Consider the following 23,809-nt stretch of genomic DNA (forward strand, 5'->3'; position numbering starts at 1 on the left):
ACAAGAAGAGACTGTGTTCTGATCAGCATTTACTCAATACTTAGTTCTACTGAAGTTATTAAGATTATTCAAGGAAGCTAGCACAAGCTTGTGTGGGAGAGCTTCACAACCCAACTGCAAATGACGTGCAATTATCCTGGTTTAGCATCCTATAGTATGCAGATGGTGAAGCAGAGTTTTGGCTTCTGATGGAAGTCCTATAAGGTTTTGCTGACAGTCTCCAAACACTGTTGCAGACTTTTATATACAGACACACACACTCTGTCCCTCTTTGAGAGGGACATTTTGGATGTTTATACAGTGGTTGGCCCATGGCAAGAAACCTCATTAAAATTTGGCCTGTGGAAAGGACTGCCCATAGTGACAACAATAAACGCTTCCAGGTTGTCTGTGTGGCCCAGCCAACTGACACAAGTCAGGGGGCAGTAATGGAGAGACAGTGTGACACGCAGAGAGGCTCTTGCTGTAGTGATGGTATCCTACGAACTTAGCTGGGCAGTGAAGCGGTGGCATTTCAGCTGAGTTCTCTGGCGCTAACGTACTATGTAGGTCCATTGACTTATCGTGTTTAATTAATTTCATAACATCCAATCCTCTCAGGTTGGTTAAGACCCTTAATATTTGATATTTGATTTTTTTTGATATTTGATTTTTTTTCCTTTTTCTTTTTAGTAATATATAGGAAAGCACTCTGAAAGCATTAGAAGAGGGCAAATGGTTGTGATAATAAAAAAGACATGAAGCAAAAAAAAGATGAGGTGAACAAGAAGAAACAGATTGGAAATTATCTATGCAAAAGCAGTGGCAAAAGCATAAATGCTAATAAGCAAGAGAGATGGAATGCTGAAAAATTAATGGATAGATAATAAGGCACCTTTGATAATGCTCTGTTGCCTGCATTATTTGCTCTAAGGTTTTGCCTCACTTTCTGTTCAGGCTTCAGTGATGACACCTTTTATTCTGCTAACCAGTAGCTTTGACAGTGAATGTTTTCCTTGGGGTTTTGGCTAACTTTCTCACTTTGGTTCAGTTTATTGATGCTGTACTGGTGACCTCTGAAGGCAGAGATGATTCCCTATCTACTGTTATTGGTATTGACTTTGTCACTTCAGAGTTGTACATGCTAGACACATAGTCCCTTTAATCATTATCCAGTTATTTTCTCTCTGCTACTTCATTTCAGCTTCCACTGAGCTGTATTAGCTAAAAATATAGCTGGGTCAAATCCCCAGGATATATATAAATACAGCTGGCCTGCCCAGGATAATGAGAGGACAGGCAGCGATCTCCACTGATTTCTTTGTAAACATGTTCTGAATCCTCATGTTGACAGTCCTGGACTTTGTCAATAACCTTTAATCTCCTGTTCGGTTAGGGCAGAACACAAATTAAAAATGTCAGTGGCAAGCTCTGGGCCTAAATGGTGGTAGATCCCAGGTGGTAAGGTTCTGGCACTTTCTGTCTTCTGATATGGGGAAACAACAATTAATTAGTGTGAGGGACATTCATCATTGCTGTAACACCCCCCACCAGTGACTCCATCCGTCTTCAAACAACTGCTGGCCTAAGAAATTGTGGCAACTGTACCCAGCCAGTTCTCACTGGGAAAAGCATGCCCCTTACTTACTGGTGACATTAGCATGAGACTGAGATTCTTTCTGGCTAATGCCATTGTCTGTTCTTTCCAAACTCCACTGACTCTTCCCAAATTGGATCAGCCCCATTGTCTGGGTGAGATACGCACCAGATGAGTCAATGAGAGAGGCTCTCCAGGTCACCTTGCAGACTGAGGAGGGTTACTGCCTATAGGACATGGGTCCCATTATGGGCTGCAGGGGAAGAGTGTTTGAAGATTGCACAAGACTCATTATAGGAGGTTTTGGGGAAGAACCAGAGATGGGGAGAAGGAGGGATCAAGGTGATTTGGGGAGGAACAAATGTGGGAAAATAGAGGGATAAGGGGATAAAAGGGACTGGTCACAAGTGTTAACAGGTCAGTACACTTGTCTGGCCATGCCCTGCACCTGATCAGTGCCATCTGTCCTGTCTTCTCATTAGAAACTCCATTTCTATCTACTTCCATCTGTGAGGGGGCTCTCTGTTCTGGGTGCATGTTTGTCTAAGTGCCAATGACTGGAGTGGGGACCATGGGTCAAAGGGGCTGATGTCTGTGGTGCTAGCAACTGGAGAGACTGGACAGCATGTGTGTTTTGTGTGTGTGTGTGTGTGTGTGTGTGTAGCCACTACTGAATGTCAGTCCAGACTAGCTGTTGAGTGGGATAAGAGATCCAAAGCCAGGGCTGGGTACTGTAGAGGCCAGAGGGTCTGAGAGTTGGTGACTGGAGTAACCAGGGGGTCCAAGCCAGCTACTGGAGAGACCAGGGGGTCTGAGGGTCTGCTACTCGCAAGGCCAGAGCAGTTGCCAGAGCAGCCTGACTCCAGTAGCAACTCCAGCTACTGGAGAGGCTGTGTGTCTATGGCCAGTTGCTGGAGGGATTCATATTGTATATGTGTATATATTTTTTGCTAACAGACTTTCATCCTGATCAAACAGAGAGGGGAAACAGGATCAGGCCATGGTCCTGTTTGTTTGCATTTGCATGAGTGTTGTGTTTTCTGTCTGTGTGGGCAGCCATGTATATATGTATGGTGTGTATGTGTACACATGTGCTTATTGGGAAGGCACGCTCAGCTTTTCTCCTGGATGGACCTGGGGCCATGGAGCTGCAGCAATCCCACCACTGTCAGGCTACCAGAGTCAGCAATCCCAAACATAGATCAGAGCCATACATTTTTAAATGGCATTATGGCTATGTGTGCAGGAAGTGTTTTTCTTTTTTAAAAGGAGTCCTTGATGAAGACTTAACTTTATTTTCTTTACAAATGAATGCTTTAGATGTCTTGCACTCTCTTTTGGTCACCTTTTAAGGAAAAAAAAAGTCACAGAATTCTTTTCTGCCAAAATAAATCAGTGTAACTGTATGCGCTAGGTAAATAAAATCACATAAAATCATTTGCTTCTTGACTATTGCATGCAGTTGTTTCTTTTACTAGAGTAGCTGTGGTTTTAAGTTTACTGTGATCTTTTTACACCTGCAAAAATCTCTGGAGAAAGAATCACAGATACAGATATCTCCTTCCCTGGTCTTTGGTGTTACACGAGGTGGCATACACCTTTTCATCTTGTGATATGGGGGTGGTTCCTTCTGTGGGCCTCCCTTCCCTCTTTAATGACATGAGGGACATGCTGAGCCCTGAATCCGTAGCCTACGGTCATAGTGAGAGTGATTACGTTTTTATACCACCTTCTGGGAGCTGTGGGCATATGTATTGCTGATTTGCCTCTAGAAATTTGCGGATCAGTGCCAGAGTTCCAGACAACCACAGCAGCTCCAGGGTTGCAGAGGATGAGAACGGGTGTGGAAGTGCTTCTCCACAGCCACAGGACCGATGTGATTCCCAATAGCAGAGGACTGCCATAGACAGTCTTTTGGGGAGTGCAGAAAGCAGAGACTGTGGTTGAAGGAAAGACTTTTCTTTGGAAAAAGCTGCCAGAGTGGAATATTTCATCCCTATGGAGAGGTTGAGCAGCTGAGCAGGTGGTTGTGTACATTTTTTTTCTCTTCATGGGCATGAAAAGAAATGTAAGGATAAAGAACAGGGGTGAGCCAAGAGTATCACATCAAGTCAGAAAGGTCATTATAATTTTTTGAGACAAGGATTGAATGAATAAAGCTTCTGTAAAAGTATCTACAATAAGGAATGACTCTTTCCATCCCTGAAATTGATGAGGCAGTTCCTTCCTTGGACAATAAAAATTGGGATTATCTATTAGTTAGTCTGTGACAACAGTATCAGGATGAGAACGGTGTCATTAATGTTAGGAACAATTCAGATGATTTGATATGAAGGATAATGGGGACCGAGGAGCTAGGATGGTAAAGCAAGAGTTGGAGGGAGGGAGAGAAGTGAGAGAGAGAAATTCCAAGACTGTTCAGGAATTGTCCTAATTTGCCTGTACGTTTAACTGTTTCAGCGTGATGCCCCTGTGCATCTCTGCTCTTTTGTAGCTGACATGCATGCATAATTAATTAAATAGGCCTCTTTTGCACTACAGAAACAAAAATAATTCCTCCCTACTTAAAAATTGTGATTGTTTGCTTGCATTTTGCTAGCTCTGAAAGTGGCCTTTAGCTTGTGTTGGCTCTAAACTCACAAAGGCCAGAAGCCCACCATTTTCTCTGAGCCTTGCAAATCTGATGTTTTCCTTATAAATTGCTGAAAGTTTTCTGCCATTATTTCCTTCCTCTTTTCATTTCATCACAGCCTGGTTGGTAATCCATTTTTGCCCATTTCTTATAATTTCTTATTTCTTACAAACCTGTTTCTTACCTCTATTTATGATAAGGCTTTTTTTTTTTATTTTTAATCCAGGGATTTGTCTTTTAACCTTCAATAATACTACATCTTGCTTAACAGCATCTTGCAGCAAACACATTTGGCAGCTTAACTGCATTGTAAGAACCATCTTTTTTTTGTTTCAAACCTCCCATCAGTCTGTTTCTTCTGAGTACCCCAAATTCTTACACTGGGAAAGACTCGATCTCAGTTCACGCTTTCCAGGCTATTTGTGATTTGATAGACCTCGGTCACACCTCCTCTATTATCTTTTTTTCCAGGTAAATGAATTCCAGCTTCTCCTTTTTTAGAAGCCATTCTATATCTTTGCTTTTCCTTGTTGCCTTTCTGTGATCCAGAACATGTTTCCCCCATACACAATATGAAAGCAGAGTCTGAAGGACAGAAAATCCAGTAATGCTTTCTATCAGGCTTGTTTAATGAGGAAGTAAGTCATTTGAAATTGTGATGATTCTGGACAAAGATGGAAAAAAATGATGAACCTGATCCTGAAAGCAAGAGTAAATTAATGTTGCCAGCAGAGGAAATGAAAAATCTTTGAACTGAGGAAGACCCATGCGAGTTTTGGGTGAAGACTTACATTTTGACTTAAAAACATGTACATGCTTCTGTAATACGTGAAGGAGTCTCAAAAGAATTGTTATGACTTTACCAGAATGAGGTGAGAGAAATATTTGCTTTTCATGTCAGAAGTTAAGATACTGAGATCTTTTTTTACTGAAAGTCATTCTGAAGGAGAGAATGACTGCAATTATACCGCATTACACTGAAACCTCAGCAGTTAGGATTGTTTTCCATTGACCTGTTGTTTTTTGGGTTTGGTTGCTTTTTTTAATTTAAACAATGCCAATTTAAGGGTTTGGAATCTGAATCCTTAAGGGAAAACAAAAAAACCCTTCTATACCCATATTACTTGTGATGTGAGAAATCAAAATCCATACTTCTAAACAGGCAAAGAAATCCTTCCTAGACTAGAAGGAATAATTTGATATTCCTGCTGTTTCTAAGATAATCTTTTTCCTCTTAAAAAAAAAAAAAAAGTATCCACTGAAGAGAAATAGAAATGGGCATGAACTCAAAAAAAAAAAAAAAAAAAATCATTGCGTATCTGACTGATAATGTGATTACTGGCTTATTAACTGGATGCAAAAGAAGGCAATGATAATTGCATAGCTGCAAATGAGAGAATTTTTACAATGCTTTATGTATCTCATGCCTTATCCCGACAAATGGGCAATGAGCAGTGTTTCACAGGGATGTTACCTTTTGGAGATCGAGGCCTTCCCTGGACAAGCGTCCAAGAAATGGATCAACATAGGGCTTCAGCCTGTATGTCTTGAACCTCAGACATATTGCATTGAACTCAGGCTTGCAGACCTGTTCAAATTATGGGTATCAGATACTTCACAGTATTATTCAGGTAAAGTTCAGGGTATACACTGTGGAACTGCACATTTTATCTGTGATCAGACATTACCCATTTTATGAAGTCTTGACAGTATTTATATATATATTATATATATATATATATTTCCCCCCCCATTTCCTACACATATAATTTTAGTAGTGAATCAAAGGCTCTGAACTGGATTTGGAGAATAATACTTCCCTACTGCACTGCTTTGTTTCAACTGGGATTAGCAAAGTTTTTTTGCCTAGGTTTCTATGTGTATATTGCCAGCACCTTCCAGTTTTACTCGGTGAGTCCAGCTGAAATTCAGCACATATGAGTATCACAATTCCGTTTTACATGTCTGCACCCGAGTATAGGAGTCTTCTTTCCTCAGCTGGTGTTTGTTCATGTAAAAGTTGCACTTTGCCATTAAGTAAGCACCAGACTATCAAGTTTGATTACTCATAACTTAGAGAATCAAAGTAAAAGACATTCAACAGAAGTTAATTCTCTTCAACTTTATAAGAAGTTTGTTGAACTGGATAAAAAAACAAAGATATATTCAGTTACGTAAGTATTTTCAAATTCTGTGTTTTCTAAAGATAGAGCAGTGGTAAGAGTTCATCAGTGCCTGGTACAACACTTCAGTATTCAGAAGAGCTGATCTGTATCTCTGGCTTTGTCTCTTGAAGTCCTGTTGATTTGCCTGAAGTTTTTGAAGTGCCATCTTTTTGTTCTGTGCCTCCATTTTTTCCCATCACCTTATCTGTAAGATGCTAGTTTTAATATTTACCTTCATATAATATGATCTCAAACATGCTACATAGTGTTTACAACAGGCTATAATTTGTATAAGAATATTTTATTTTGAGGAAGGTTATTGCAAAGGAAAAGCTCAGATCTGGAAGAGGAAAAGAAAGCCTTGTATTTGGCTGTATTCCTGTATACTCTCAACAGATTTTATGAATATCATTGTCTTGCATTATTTTGAAGATTTTTTTATATGGTACACAAAAATCATCCTTCTTTCTTAAAGGAGTTCTAAAAAATCAATACAACTTAATGGGTTTCCTTACTGTGATTTTTGTTTGTTGTCTCCTTCTTCACTGTGAGAAATTTAATTATTTTTCCCCTGGAGCAGAAGGTGCTTTGTACCGTCAGCATGAGCCTGGAAATTGTTATAATTCTTACTTGTCTAGGGCCAGAGAGTGCTTTGGTGTCTTCATGCGCTGATCAAGAAGAAGTAAAGGCTAATGTGAAATGTAAAGATTATAAAGCCAGCAGAGACCGTCACGGTCATCTGGTCCCATAGAGCATAGTGTCATATAACTTAACTGAATTAGTTTTTATTTTCACTCCAGCGGTGGCTCTCCCACTCTAAATCTCTCACCGTGGCTCTCCCACTCTGCTTGTTGTGGGCCCACAATATTTTGTGTGAGCAAGTTATTGGCAGAAGGAAAAAGGGTGAGAGGACTCCAAGACAGTCTCATGAGCTGCTCACTGCCAGAGGCGACTGAAGTGTGAACTACAACCAATTTTGCCAAGATATTTTAGTGCGTAAAAGCCACTTATCAAGATTTTTTTTAGGGTGTTTTAATTACTACTTTAGTTAGGTACCAAGACATTTGGAAAATAGATTTGCCCCTTGCCTTGATTTTCTTGCAATGCATTGGGAAGTTTTTGGAGCTCGGATTTTTCGAGTGGGGAGGTGACTAGTTGGTGGCTGTGCTGAGTGGTTCTTTTGGTCCAAAGCCCGTCACAAGGGGAGTCTGGTGGGACTTAGCATAGAGGATTACATCCAAATGATTTATGACTGGGGGGAAAAAAAAAAGAATAAGGAAATATCTTGGGTAACACCTTGTGAGTGTTGCTCAGATCAATGTTATGTTCCTTACCTAACAGTTCTTACAAAGGTCTCTGGCCTTTTTTTTTTTTTCCTCCCTCTCTATGAAGTAAGTGTTGATGGTGATTACCTTTGACCTTTGAAGCAGCACAAAAAGAAGAAAAGAAATACCTATTTCTACTTTTTTGTCATGAACCTTCAAAAGAGCCTTCTGTATCCACTTCAACTCCATTATGACTTTGCTTTAAAATCCAGATTGATTTGTTTCTCTTTACATAGAGGAAACTTAGCTTTTTTTTTTAATCTTGTGAGCTGATTTTCCTGTCGAGATTAAAGCTTGGAGATGTTTGCTATGATCTAGGTCATGCTGACCTTAATTAAAGACCAAATCACAATGCGGCAGGTAACGTCACACGCTATTTTGATAGTCTTCTACTGCAGTAGCTCTTCAAAAAGCTAGCAACTGAGCATGGCATAGACAAGCTAAAAAATATGCAGTTCCTTTGTTTCCAAAACATCTTTAGTCAAATATGACCTAAATTTCTTTGGTTATGGAAACATTTCCCATGATATGATAGCCGTTCCCGTAACTACTATAAACATGCTAGATGGGAGACAAATCTGGAGTATTTGATTGGTTTGGTTTTTTAACAGTGATAGGAGACGTGTCTGGTCTCAAAGGCAGTACATGAAAACTACTCATTTGCCACCTAATTCCCCTTGTTTCGGGTCCTATCCTGCCATAGGACCTGGGCGAATGTGACAGCACAGAGCTCGCATGAGGAAAGAGGGAAAGTGAGAGTTGTGTTAAAGCAGAGGGAAGGAGCTGTCCTTATTCGATGCCACATTCTCTAGCTTGTGTGTTACATGGCTATATCTCTGTCACATGATAGAAAGCAAGTCACTTGGCAACTGTGTAGTTTGTTAATTTTATTCTACTTTTCCTGCCCTGGATGTAAGGTCAGTAATTTTCTTTGAACAAAAGAACCTGTGCAGAAAAGGTTTTGTCTGAAGGGGCGATGAATATAATATTCTTACTATTGTCTTTTCAACATCAAACTACTGAAACAGGCTGACAGCAAAAAACACTGGCAGCATAAAAATGATTTGATTATGGTGAACGATATATTACTTTGGGGAGAAGTAGAGTCCAGGACTCATCTTATAACTGTGTCTATAAGTACAGTACCTTTTCTTAGAAAAACGCCTATGACAGTCTTCCTGGTGCTTCTATAACCATCATGATCAGCAACGTGGTTCAACCTGAGCACTGCTTGGTCCTACAGCAAGCTCTTTAAGGCAGTTGAGTTTACTCGCAGTATTTCTCCAGACTGTGAGTAACGCAAAAGCTAATATGAGAAATGAAACAATTTTCATATTTTAAAAATTTCTAAAGTTTTCTTTTACTATATTTCCTCTGTAATTTGCCATTTTTCCCCTGTTTTCTTTCTATGTTCTTGCTTGCAGTAATTTTCATATTCCCTCTATATTCAGTCCTTAATTATCTATCTCATACTAGTGTCCAGTCATGGCAGGAGACTAATTTTTTCTTGCATCCGTAATAGAAAGCTTTACTGGACTTTCAGCTACTCTGCTCTAGCTTGTTTCTTTTTGAATGTGTTTTGACCACATGAAACAATAATGCATTGGGTTGTGGGGTGGATTGTTTTGGAATTTTCATTTGAATTCCCTGCGGGTGGTTGTTTGGATTTATCCACGGAGCATTTTCAAATTGACTATAAGCACGTTGCTTTACATGAGCTCTGGGTTGAATATGAAATTAATCTTGAAAGATTGGCAGAGAATCACTTAAATATCAGTTTAATATCACCTGCAAGATAAAATTGCAGGCAAGTATACAAAGAGTTGGTGAAAGAATAGGCTACTGCATGAAAGTTTATTAAACCCAGCTAGATCTTCTTTTGAGATGCTTTTAGAATCAATTTAAATTTGCTTTTGATGTGTAGTCATTAAATATATTAATGAGCCGTTTGACTGTGTTTTTTTCTTACTCATTTAATTCTTGCTTCTTTGTTTGTTTCTTCTTTGATTATTGTGGCATTTGTTTTAAAGAACATCTTATTTTCAGCTCCATTCCTTTAATCGTTGATTACACAAACCCAGATAGTGACTGTTTACTAGCTAGAAACGTTGAAAAGGTAGTGGTAAAGCCTGCAGTATTTTAAAAACATGGAGGAACTGACTCTGATTTTTTTCAACTAGGTTTGACTATTGGTTTTTAAAATCTGAATAGACCTATATTTGGCTCCCTCTCTTCTGGTATTTAATAGGTGACTGAGCAACACACATAACAGCGTATCATTTGCACTTGCAGTGAGAAGTAATTGTGTACTTTTGTAGCATTAGGCATTACTGTATAGAAGATCCTTTTTAGCTTTAAATACAAGAAATGCTAATGAAAAAAAAATTAACTGGGTTGCATTTGTGTTTGGTACACTCTAACACACTCAGCTCAAAACCACCGCATATATTCTGCATGATTGCTACCTGTGGTGGGTAATAGGGGTAATACAGGGGCCAGCAATAGCATTAATACAGAGAGCACATTTTGAATTTCTCTCATTGCTCAGCACAGTTTTGCTGTCCAACAGTGAGACAGCAGCAACTGTGTGACACAAATCTGAAAGAATGCCTTGTGCCTGGCTTTATTTTCTGTAGAAAAGGGTTGTCACGTTGGATCTGTACATTTTCATTAGCCTGGCATGATTTATTATTATATCCTCACTGTTACTGCACTTAAACACGTTTGTGTCTGAAGCTATATTTATAGTTCTTTGTTCCAGGGTGCTACAAGGCACATTCAGACTGTAGGCAGTTAAGCGAGATTACCTGCATCCTAACCAGGGGCAGCTTGTTCCAGATGAAGAGCAGCCTGATCTCTCTATAAGACGATAAAGAGCAGAAAAAACAGCCCTACCAAATCAGAACAACGCTCCACCTAGGCTAGCATCCTGCCACCAGTACTGCGGGTGGAGGTAGGATGCATCCCAGCATGTTCTCCATGACATCCCAAAGCACATCGGCGAGCAGAAGTAAGGGGAGGGAAGTGGTTATGGGACTGGGAGTTACTGGTGCTGGAATATGCGACGCAATTTGAGGAGGCTTGCTAGGACACTGTTAATGCCGTGGTGTGCTGGCTGCTGTATCGCTGAGGTGTGTGTCCTTGATTAAAGAAGCATTACTTATTTTTAGAATGTTACTTGTTCCTATTTAAAATAAATTCTAACTCTCTGTTTGTTTTACCAAACTTAAAATAGCATTTATAATATCTGAAAAAAAATATATAATAACTATTATCTCTTTATTGTTTGGAAACATTAGCATAAGTTACTGCAGCCACATGGAAATGAGGGAAAGAGTGGATGCCTGTATCAGTTATTTCATGTGGCTTCTTTTTAATACATCGTTTCAAGATATTTTGTAATTTGGCCTTCCCAGGGAAACAAATCTGAAGGTACAAAAATCAACTTTCTTCTCAGTAGTTAGTATTGATGTTCTTCACAACTCCAGTTTGCTGGCAATTCTGATTTTGTATCACCTGTGCAGTTTAGAAGATGACCTTGTAATTACTAGTACTTGATGTGAAAGAGTATAAACAGTTGGGTTTTACCAACATGTGAGTATTTAACAGAAACCATATTTTGGATACGTTTACTGAAGCTAATATTTACACTTATATTCTAGTACAGTAAAATGATTTATTGTAGAAATTGATGCATACATAAAAGTTGTTATTCATCTAAGCATTTATTAAAGTGATAATGATTGAAGCCCAGGTTTGGGGACATTAGTGAATTTTAGAAATGATCATAGAGGGGCAACTCTTAAGTATTAATACACATAGAATGCTCCTACTGTATAATTACAGTAACTGGAAATTATATTGTTGAAAACTGTTGTGCGTCAATGAACTTTTATTCAGTAAATGAAAAATACTTGCATGGATGAAACTTGTTAATTGGCCTCAGTGTTGCTTCTAGTATATGTATTCTATATAATATGAATATATATTGTTCATATTAAAATAGCACCTGGAGTACTAAGCCAGGAATCAGACCTATTGTGTAACAAATAGAAACAGATCACTTGAATTGATCTTTTCTGTCATTGTCTGTTTATGAAGCGCTGATTATTTTTTAAGGGGTGAATCCAATGATATTGCTTGAAATACTTGAAACAGTGAATTGAATTGAAATTGAAATCATATTCTTTTCATGAAAATGGAGGGAATTGAATTTCATTTCTTTCCAGAGTAGCATATGAAGCAGTTATAGTGCCAGGACATGACTGTGTCTGAGATTCCTAATGTAAAGCGGTAAAAGAAGAGGCTGTAACTATCTAAAAACTGGTCAAAGATCATACAACAACCATCTTTATTTTCTTGTGGATAATCAAACTCATTTATTCTTGTCTTGCCAACTCCTCGTTTTCTTCTTCAAAAAGCATATTCTCTTCTGATCTTAAAGATGTTTTCCTAATACAACAAGTTACAAATGAAAATATAACTTGGGCAGCTGCCAGATCTTCTGGTGCCTTCATCTGGGGCAAGCTGGTGTCCTCTTCCTTTTAGTGAAGTTTTTGAGCAGTGTTTGGATAGCTGCATGCATTGTGGCACCTTTCAGTATCTTAGTATCCTAGAGTGTAGAGGCCACATAGAAACTTTGGAGGAGCTTTTCCCTCAGGAATAGATGTATGAGGACAGCATCCTCAAGGCCACCTATGTGCAACATCACCAAGGGCAGTGTGAATTCCTGCACAGGTGGAAGACTGGAACGTTCTCTTTACTTATGAAGGGCAAGAGGCTAACAGAACCATACGCATAAATTGATAATGCACAAGCCTGAACAGCAATGAATCAGACTCCCTTTCTCAGTTTAAATGATTGACTTATGTGTTTGAAAAGCAAACTGAAACAAATCACCGTGTTTGGTGAGGAGAACTGCTTCTGCCAGAGACAGCACATTACTTTGCAACTTGTAGCTGCTCAGACATCCTTCTCTGATTGACAATGACTAGTGTGTGAGAGACATTAGTCCAGTTTTTTCTGAGTTTGTTTAATATTACCTTGTATCTTCATGATGTACTGTCATACCTTTTTAAGAGCATGCAGTATTATTAAAAGTAAGTTGCAGGGTGGCACTTGCCTTGCTACGTAATATAACTTGTATTGGCAGCTGAAACTGGTGGCTTTTCAGTAGGCGTTTTCATTTTGTATTGGTTTATTTCTCTGGTAGAGAGTAAGCACTGTATATATTCCATATGTTAAAAAATATGCAAGTCAAAAGTTCTTTCTACATTCCTATTACTCACATTCATATTACTGTTTGGCGGCATCTAAGATGTAATTTCTCTATTAGCGTGGAACATCAAAGGTTCAAATCAAGGATCTTTACAAATACAAACAAAAGTATGCTCTAGCTCCATTAGAGAACAACAGTTGCTTCTTCATTTTTGTTTTTTACACATACATCAGAATCTGTAAAAATAGATTGTATCTTCATTTGAATACTTCTCATCTATCCATAGCATTCCAGTAATATTCCAGTCAAATTTGGGAATAAATGAAGTGATTAATAATTATAATAACAATATGACTATAGTCATCTGAAAATCAGAGTATTCTTTTCTTCATGTTGCTGGTAAATTACTCTTTGTATGTAGGAAGGCTTGTTAGGTTTTGCAAAGCCTTGTGCTGTATTTAAATAATAGACACTTGCAGCTTGTTTTTTTCCAAAATACTTATAAATGTAGTATATAAACTGTAAACAAATCTATATGAAAAGATTTAAATGAAAAATCTGCTTCTTAGGCAGAACTGTAGGTAATCATAGACAAGGTCATCATGGAAATGGAATCGTTGCCAGTTTAGTGGACAAACTAATATTTGGCTTCATAGTAGTAGAGCCATTTGATTTTTTTCAAATGAAGTCTTCCCTTTCAAAGAATGTGTCATGTTCACTGCCAGAATTTCATTTTGGCACTGTAAATTCATAACGTAAAACCTACTTCTTTTGTGGTACATAGAATTTGTAGGCTCATCTCTCATGCCACGCCTCTAGAGAATATTTTCATCCCAAGGGAGAGGAAATTAAAATATGAGCAATCAAAATATTTGAAAATTTGTCAGAAAATAATAATATGGAAATCTGAATTTTTGCTTTAAATAGTATGTAATCATAAACTGCTTTAATCATAATTCATTTAAATTAAAATAGTATTTGCCTCAGATGCACTGTAGCCTAACCACAAAAATGCTTACAGGGCTATCTGTATTCACTTTGTGCCTTGTGTCTGTCGCAGTGGCAATTTTTACTGCTAGAAAAAGTCATTCTGCTAATCTGCATGTGATCAGATGTGCCTTATCAGCAGTCTTCGAATCTGTTTGCTCTGCCGAAGTTAATCAGCCAAAATGAAAACATTTCCTTTGTGCAAATTTTAAAGAAGCATGTTGCAAAATGCCTTTGTATGCAATTAAACAGTTTAGAAAAGAGTTTGAAGAACATATAGTTGAAAGTATTTAATTCATACTGGATACCATCTAGAGCCATGGCAGTGAGCCAAACCAATCTGCCGTTCATTACGTGGCCAGTCCGTCTGGCAGCAGTTCAGTAACAAAAGGCCACTGCAGAGAAACGATTCCTGCATCCCTCTTCACTGAAGAAATTCCCCCACTAAAATCCTTTCGGGGGAGAAGGGGAAAGAGTCAGGGTAGACTTGGTCTCAAATAGAGGTGAGATAGGAGAGGTTATGGTGCAAATAGGTGGTCTGAACACTGTCAAATGGCAAGGAGTGGGCAGTATTCATCCAAAAGTTTTAAGAAAACTCAAGAAGAAATAACAGAATTATGAACTGTCATGTGTAACATCTCACTTAAAACTGCCTTGGTACTAAACTAGAAGGTAGCAAATGTGTCACTAAACTTTAAAAATATGATACTGCGTTCATATTTGGACTAAAAATGAGTAAATAAACATGGAAGCATGGAAATGTCTTTTGCCTGCACAAATGCCTACATTTTTAAAATCATTGCTATCAGCTAAACTAGCTGATATATAGGAGTCATAGCCTATTCCCGTCTAATATTTTAGGCATCTATAATGGGGCACGTGCTGCTGGCTTAGGGGTTGACTCTTATACTGATATGAAAGTGAGATATTTTGTTGACTTTTGAGATATTAGTCAGAATTTACCCCCCCCCTGCACACACACATCATGTAATTTATATTAAAAAAACCTTTGTTTTAGGCTATCTAATGAGTTTCACACTAAGGCTTTGGAATAGGAAGCCTGGCTTGACTAACAAGATCTTGGCAATTTTGAGGCATGACGGGGAGAAAAGGGCATGAAGGGGAGAAAATGGCATCTTTTTATGCAAAGACTGATACAGATTAAATGAGTTAGCAGCAGAAGCATGAAGAGGTTTTAATATGTAGTTTATTCTTTCTGAACCAAATTAAATACTTTCTTTGTCCTGAGAAACTTTGATATGGCTGACTCTTGATAGCACTTGTCTGACACCAGAAAATTGAGCTTTAAGGTTTCAGGAGAGTAAATTTTTCTTGTTAGGTGTCTTCTAATTAAGAATTAATCTGAATGCTGATTGGAGACCTCAGAAGAGTTTAAATAGATAACCAACATCCTGAAAAACATTACAAACACATATAGGACTGTCATGATTAAAAATTCTGGCTGAGAACATTTGGGAATTAGTTTAATCCAGTTCCATAGGTCATAATTTTCCCCATTTTATACCCTATTATTGCTATTCTCCCTTCTGTTCCATATCCTTCTTCCCTGAAGTACATAATCAAAGATCACTGTATCCTGACACAGGCTGCCAAATTATGAATAATGATCTTGATAAAAATTTGCCTTACTCATCGGACAAGTACACTGAAGACTTGAAGAATATCTTCTAGGAAAAAAGCTTTGCCAGTTCATTATGACTGTTGGTAGAGAAAAATAGTACCTAAGAAAAACATGACTATAGAAATCATCATTTCATTTAGTTAGAGATCATATAAAATACTATTTTAAAATTTCTAATTGCTGTTCTCTGTTAATTAAATTAGAACACATATATTAATTGCCAACAGTTTCCAATGGGATAAAAAAATTATACTGAGAATATTTTTGCACAGGAATTTATTCATGTAATGCTAAACTGTCCATTGATTTTAATTTCATTGTGTATTGATACCTGAGAGTCTGTAGCATAGATAGTATGTAGTGTAATTTATGCACAATAGGAACTACCATTATAGCTATTACTAAAGTAGTAAGGGAGTGGGAAGAAAGCTGAAAACATAATCATTACAGTTTAAGGGTAACCCCATTTCCAGTTAGACATGCCACAAGTTAACATATTAGGAAAGAATGCAGAAAAAAGCATGCTTAACACTTGTTTTCTGAATGTATTGTATGGTTTTAAATTCAAGAAGAACAAAAGTTTTCAATTTCTTTCTATTTCTTTTCATCAATAATAAAAGGAAAATAATTCAGAACTATTAAATACTTTAAAAGAAATTAACTCAAGAATCCCTGTAAGGATTCCAAAATTTAGCATTCTGTAGTTGCTGAATTAAAGTTGATTCCATTTTCTGTAAAATATTTTGCAACTGTACACTTGATAGGTGGCTGTTCTATTTAATAGATGAGTATTCTGTCCTTTCTAATGGGATCATGATATGTGAATATTTTTTTCCATTGAAATGTGAGTATATAACATCTATATGGAATTTTAAGTACATATAAAATAGAAGCTAGCAGGTATGTGCTGCACTTAGCCATCGGCTGCCTTCATACTGATATCCGCCATTTACTATCTTAAACAGCAGGACTGTGAACCAGAACTGGATGTTAGAATGGTAGAAATCTGCCTGCATGCATCTGAAAAACAAAAAATAAACTCTGAGATTTAGATTAATCTAAAAATGGAAGAAGGAAGAAACCTGGTAGATTTGTCTCCAAAAAAAAATTTGGTAACCAGAATTAAAGGAGATATTATGCAAAACATTTGCATTCTGAAGGGAAAATATTAAAGATATGCAGTCCTCTCTTACATTAATTCTTGTGGTGACAAATGCTGACATGCCTCTCTAAGAATCTGGGATATAAGATCTAAAAGAAGCATTGACATGGAGACTCTTTACCCTAACCAAGGAAACCTGGAGTAAAGAACAAAATGAACACAGTGAGACAGGGCTTGTAGGAAATTAATTGCAATTAGGGCGTTAGTAAACTGCCTAATTTCATTACATTATGTTTAGCCTCATTTCTTTAAGAAACAAAGCTTATGTGATTATCAGTTCCTTTATCTGTTTGTCCTTTCTTCTCCTGGTAACTTTTCATGCTATTGCTCAATTTCTGCAAAACTTGCCAGAAGTGGAGATGTTTATAAATACAAATTTCATGAAAATTGCTAGATAGTAGAGTGATCCTAATATTCCTGCTGAGGGAAAGGGAAGAGTAGTCTGTACATTTGACTTGGCAGCAGATTGCTGGGCTTAAAAGTAAATATATTTATACTAAAGATTTTAGGGTTTTTTGTGAAGCAGATTAATTTCTTTGAAAAGACAGGGTATCTCAACAATCTGACATGGGACTACTTCTGGAATATGTTGTAGTTTGATGTATTACCCCATAGATTTTTTTTTTATTAAATAAACTGTTTAAATTTTATGCCATTTTTTGATAGCAATTCAGTACTCATTCCTATATCAGATCTAGAACCTAAAAATAAATTTCACTCTTTTGGAAATAACACTTTAGTTTTTAAGCTGTTCACAAATTCCGCTTCCAGAATTCAAGGCAAAGTTACTTCTACTTTTACCTAAATATAAATATAGCTGAATAGGTTTGAAATTCTTTGATTTTTTGTTTTCTTACAATTAATTGTATATTCAAGTGTGTTTGAATAGTTTAAAAAATAAAGTAAAAAATTAAAATGATCCATTAAGGACTTGCAATCACAGAAAGAACTTTACTCTCTACAGCCAGAAATACGAGTGCAGTGGCTGGCTAGTTCCTTCTGAAATGATTGAAGAGAACAGAAGTTCTCTTCTGGCAACAACTTACAAATATTTTGTATTAAAAATATGATGAATTGATTACATCACTGATATTGAGTAAGTGTATTACAAAGAAGTGATCAAAACAGACAGTGATTCTGATTCTTATTTTTAGTGTATTTCTGCCAGGTTTTGATTCAAGAATTCACAGTTTATGATCTGTTTTCATCCACTCTGGCACATAGAAAGGCTCCGTGTACATGCAGAGCTGAATAAAATGAATCCAGTCATTCTGCAGAACAGCTTGGAGCTGTAAGAAACCTCAGTCTGTAGTAATAATAAAATCACATCAAATGGCATAAATATTACATAAAAGGAGTATGTTGCTCATGCACCCAATGTCAAATCAACATCCAGAAAGGGACTTTTTCCACATACAGGTTTATTGTAGGATTGAAAATATGGAGCAGTTTGCTGATGGCTGGAATAATAAGTAATTCAAACTATTATTTTTGTTAATTCTCAGTTATTTGAGGTAAATCTTAGGTTTTTTTAATTGGATTGCATTTTTTTCCTTACTTCTTGATCTTTTTGAAAAACATTTGAGATTCTGCTTGATATAGACCGAGGGTCTGTGGATACTGGAACTTCCTGGTTCTTCTATTCCTTTGTTGTATGTTCTTATTGCGGTCTTCACTGACTATATGAGCATTTAAATAGCTTTTACTTTCCAGAGTGTTATATATAATGCTACAGTAATTAAATAAATTAATTTTTATTCTTATTTCCTAGGGAAATAACTCTGCAATTACTCTGTCCATATTCTATCTGTCCTTCCGCCTGTCATGATCTGCTCCCAAATGACCTTTTGATTCATGGACTGATACCATCAACTTTGAAACAGAGACAGAAGTGAGAAGGATTAGTACTTCCCTTCATTTCTTTATGAAAGACAGGAGCTTTCACCACAGAGACTCCAAAATTAATGCCTTCACCCAGACAAATGTAGGCAAACGCCAGTTTTCACATGGTCTGACGGCAGCTGATGGAGCCGTCAGCACTTGATTTCTAATTCTAGGCCAGTTATAACACAGTTTTCTTTTGCCTGTTTGAGGAGTACGGATAATTGGGTAAATAAGGAAATAAAGGCATGAAAGGATATAAATCCGTAGGAATCCAGACTTCATAGGTTTTGCTACTCCCAGAACTACTACTTTTTTGAAAGGGCAGTTGTCTTATGGACCAACAATCTCCCATTTGCAGTTCTGTAGCCCATGATCCTTCCTGTTAGTCATCACACAGCTATACATATTGCTGATGTTGAAATGCACTAGAACGTTAGAACTCCAACTTTGGACCTCTGGAAGTATGAAAAAAAAAAAAAAGCCAACATCATATGACTTGCCAGAGCTCCATGGGCAACAGCTTTCCATGGAAAAGTTGGAGAACCTTCTGAATACGTATACCAAAATAATGGAATTTGTCATAATACATGCTGTCCATGAGAACAAATAATATGAACTGTTGCTAAGCATTTCCTTTTTAAATGCTGCTTTTCAGCTTTTAAGTGTGCATGATATTCTTCTTTATAGCTAAATTTTGCCTGAGTCTAAAACCTTACATATTCCCAAAAAAGTATGGTTATTAACTTGTTCCCTAGCTTGACTAGTCACACCACAGACCATCAAAAGATGAATCAAATGGGGAGAGACATGGTTCATCTTTGCAGAGCCAAAGAAGTTGGACCTTGACAATGATGCAAGAATTCTTTTATCACCCATTAATTTCCATGCAGATGTCATAAATTATAGCCTGTCTTCTCCACTCCATTTCCTCAGCTTTTTTATTCAGAGGAAAACTGTGATATAGCTATTTAAAAGGCATTAAAATATTTTTTGTAAATGTTCTGTTCATGGAAGAATTGCAGGGAGGATCTGAACAGTATTTAAAATGGCAGAATAAATGTGACAAAATAACACATTAATTGGCGGTTTTCCAATTGGGGAAATTCTGTAGATAACTTTGATTTTTATAGTCAGTAGTTGAACAACAGTTATGCAGATGTTTAGCAAATAATTTATCCTTTAGCATCAGCAGCCTATATTATAATTCTTTTATTCTTGTGTAGCATAGTACTTCCTTCTATACATACACCTTTGTAGGCAGCTTTTATCAGCTGAACTAGCAAAACAGAGCATCACTGTGTAATCTATATAATACACTACATTTTTTGAGCAACTCAGCTGACTTCACTCTCTTGAGAAATTAGTCATAGTTACTTTGTCTTTGTTTGCTTTTGAATAGTCTATTTTGTCAGTTAAGCACTAGATGTATGATATTTCGAACCCTCTTATATTCACTGATAATGAAAAATAACATATATTTGAATGTAAAAATGCAATTCAGAAAATGCCCCATTGCCTGGAGATGCATACTGGCTTCTGTAGATTAAAAGAGAAGGAACAGAGATAAGGTATGGTCAAGTTCCTTAAGTGGCTAGAGGCACTGGATGTTGCTTTGGGTACTTAGGGTCACTTGGCAGTGGTATCATGGATTTGCTTGCACAATCTTTGATTCATATTTAGATCACTTTCTTTAGACATGGAATTTAGGCATTGATTAGGCAGGAACTTGGCCACAGTGTACAGTTAATGGATATCTCTAGGGTGCAGATGGCCCAGGAGATTGACTTGTCTCAGCCCACTGTACAGAGAGGCTAAAACTTCTGCTGTGTTTCCACATGGTGAAATGAGAGGCAGTTTCCAGGAGACTTTGTGCATTTGTCCAGTCTGAGCCTGGAGAAATGGCTAGGCAGGAAGCTAGTCTGATCCAGGGTTGTGCTGTACATGCTCTGGTCCAGGTAGGATTCAGAACATGGGATCTTCTTTTTAGAGCAGGTGCCTCACAGAGGAATAGGAGGAATCTTTTTGCACAATTGCATATTAGTTAGAGCACTTGTGCAGGAAGTGGGAAACTTGAGTTTAAGTTTTCCTCAGTCCAGAAAATTTGAACCTGTTCCTCCTAGGAGAATTCCTATGAGACTTCAGAGCAAACCTAGGTGGAGCACTTCTTCAGTCCGTTTTTTGAAGCCATGGGGCATTGTTCAGAAAAAAAGGGCAAGACTTAGGAGAAGGGAGATACTAAGCAAGAAATATATATTCTTTATTTTATTTAATCATATTTATTATATTTTCCATTGAACAGTCTATAACCTTCATGTGTCTCACTCAATAACTCTTCAGGGACAGATACAGAAATAGTTGCAGTAGCAGCACCAGAGAGCAAGCAAAAATCTATCAGTCTGAGGATGAGTTAGAAACCAGTTCAACCGTTTCTTGGAAAATTGCTGTAATACCCATGACACATTTCTGAATGAACTCCATGCTGGCCAAAAAAATTTGGTCTCTACATAGTCCCTCATATACTTATGTTATAGATACAGTAAATCTAGCAACGGCTGAGCTATCTGACTTGCCTTTGGGTGCTCTAATTCAGGTACTGGAAGCCAGCACAGAGATTCATGTGGGCTGAATTACACCATTGAGAATCTGCCAAGCCTGGTTAATTAGCCGCCTTGCCTGTCAGTCACTTGTTTCCATCTATTTTCTCACTTGAGCTGGTTCAGTCATAAAACTGTAATCTGTTTTTCTATGGCTGTGAAGGTGATACTCATAATTTACTCCTCCAACTAGCTATAACATTATTTTCTTTATTTGGATTTGTTGTATTCCTGGTGTTTTCTGTGCACAGCAATCTTTATTTTCAGGCATTTTTTCCCATTTCATGGTTTCATTTCATAAAATAGTAGCTATGTTGGGCAACTGGAATGCACTACCCCTGCACTGCAGTCTCTCCTAGGAAACCTTGCTCACTCATCCACTCCTGCTGAGAGTACCGCGCCATTACTGACATCCAAGCAGAATCAAGCATCTGTGATTTACAACAAAGAAATATAGAAAGGTTTTGCATTAAACTGTTTTTCACTGTACCATCATCTCTTATGTGCCCAAATCAAAGACAAGGTATTTTATAATTTCTTAAATTGTTGGCTGTTGGGAAATATTTCAGTTAAATTACTCTCTCTACTTTAAATTATGTCTCTCTGCTTAGCAATAGAAGTTCTTTGGAGAAAATGAGAAATGTAGGTTTTTATCCTTGTTTTTATATTTGAATTATACATTTTAGAAAATTTTAAAAACTCAGTGTTGCTTTCAGAAATGTGATAATGCCATGATCTGAAAGTTTTAAGGAAAGAAAAGTTTTATCAAACTGAAAAACATTAATCCTTTTGTTGCAAGGTGGAACAGTTCCTGCTTCTAGCTCTGGAGAACCATGAGAGATTAGACTTCAAACATGTTGCAGATGGAGAAAGAGATATCATCTGTAATGATGTTATTGTTTGTGAGGAAAATAAAAACATTTCTTGAAAACTTTAATTTTAAAATGTGCATTTAGAAAAGGAGCATTGAAATGCCATGAAATTTTTGTGAGTAAAGAAGGACTTCCATTAATAGGAAGACCTGTCTCTTTTCTTTCAGCCACTGTAGCATACCATCTGTCTTTTTTTTTGACATCACTGGCTCTTTCACTACTAGCAGTCCACAAAAGACTATCTGATCAGTAGGAACATCAAAAAGAACCACGAGTGATCACTGTGGAAATCTACCATAAATCTCATGATTGGATTAACTGTGGAGGACTGATGAAACTGTGGCGTCCCTTCTTCCTCCCCATCTTTCAGACCATGAGCACTATGTGGTGTAGTCCTTGCCATCCAGGCTGTATGGTGCACTGATGGCCTTACAGACATGGACCCAGGCTGACCACCATGCAGCTGGATCTCAGCCTCAGTTCTCTTTTTACTGAATTAAGAATTGGTTTCATTTCTCTGATGTGTTGTTCTTGCTCTGATTCGCCCCGGTTGGCTCTCTTTCTTTGCAGCAATAAAATGGGGATAGTTGAAAGTGCTAGCATCCCCAAGCCGTATGCTGTCCTTTCTGCAGTGAGTACAGGGAAGAACTGCCTCCATCTTCTCTTTCCTAGCTTTGTAATGTTCCATGCAATTAATGAATAAAAAAGGATTCTTTAAGCAAACTTAATTCTCATGTTCATGTATTGTTGTGCCCACTGAGCATCTGATGTTGAACCTAAATTTTATTGATTTAGCTTTGTGTTTTAGGCACATCTTGCTAGTAGACAACTCTGAATTCCAGCAGAGAGATAGATCTCACTTCCTTAAACTTTGTTTACTATCAGCAAGGTTAATGTTTATAGCTGGCTGTAGGATACTTGTGGGTCAGGCTGGGATAAAATGATGGTCAGGCTGTCGACGTACGTGAGACTTTTCACCCCTTGATCACATGGCACTGCAAAAGAAATTGTTTTGCCAGAAGAGCTTGACATGGCTTCTGATGGTGTTATTAGGAGCCATAGCTATCATTTAGCACCAGTAAATCATGTTCCTACCTAATTAATACTCAGCAGTGGATACAGAGCATGAGCTGAATTTCTTTTTCAGAAAACGTATACCTCATGAAATAGGCAAACGTGTGGTTCATCAGCATTCTTATTTCAGCCCAAATTAAACTGGTATTATCTCTGGGGATTTTGAGTCTCATTATGCAGGCTTTGTGAAAGGTGAACCTTTGCTAGAAATATAGTTCAAACAAAAGCTATATTTTGCTATCTTGTTTAAATAAATTCCCTGACACTTGCTCTTTTTTTTTTTTCTAAACCCCTAGATATTGGCAAATGTAATCATTTTTATCTGTGGAAACTTGGCAGGAGCGTACCACAAACATCTCATGGAACTTGCGCTGCAGCAGACCTATCAGGACACATGCAACTGTATCAAATCCCGTATCAAGTTAGAATTTGAGAAGCGGCAGCAGGTAAAGTTGCTATCATGTTTGGGTCTGTTTTGCTGTTTTCCCATTATCCCCCATCCCTCACTCTATAATCTAGTTTGCCAATGGAACAACACTGAGTTACTGAAAGTTACTTAAAAAGTGTGCAAAGTCTCTTGAAGAGGATTTTGCACAATTTCCATCAGAATTTAAGAAGGTATTATAATTATTCATGTTGCCATATGCATGTTTTCTTCTATTCATTTTATGAAAATGT

General features: G+C 37.4%; 1 protein-coding gene across 3 annotated transcripts in view; it reads left to right on the forward strand.

Moving 5' to 3' along the window:
- The window catches only part of ADCY2 (adenylate cyclase 2), a 200,900-nt gene that overhangs the window by 69,842 nt on the left and 107,249 nt on the right, over positions 1 to 23,809 (forward strand). For all 3 annotated transcript variants that reach the window (XM_064506827.1, XM_064506826.1, XM_064506829.1), the window contains one exon: positions 23,428 to 23,577. In XM_064506827.1, coding sequence (XP_064362897.1) covers positions 23,428 to 23,577 — 150 coding nt within the window. The remainder of the gene's footprint in view (positions 1 to 23,427; positions 23,578 to 23,809) is intronic.

The sequence above is a fragment of the Dromaius novaehollandiae genome, chromosome 2 (assembly GCF_036370855.1).
Source record: "Dromaius novaehollandiae isolate bDroNov1 chromosome 2, bDroNov1.hap1, whole genome shotgun sequence".
Classification (NCBI taxonomy): Eukaryota; Metazoa; Chordata; class Aves; order Casuariiformes; family Dromaiidae; genus Dromaius; species Dromaius novaehollandiae.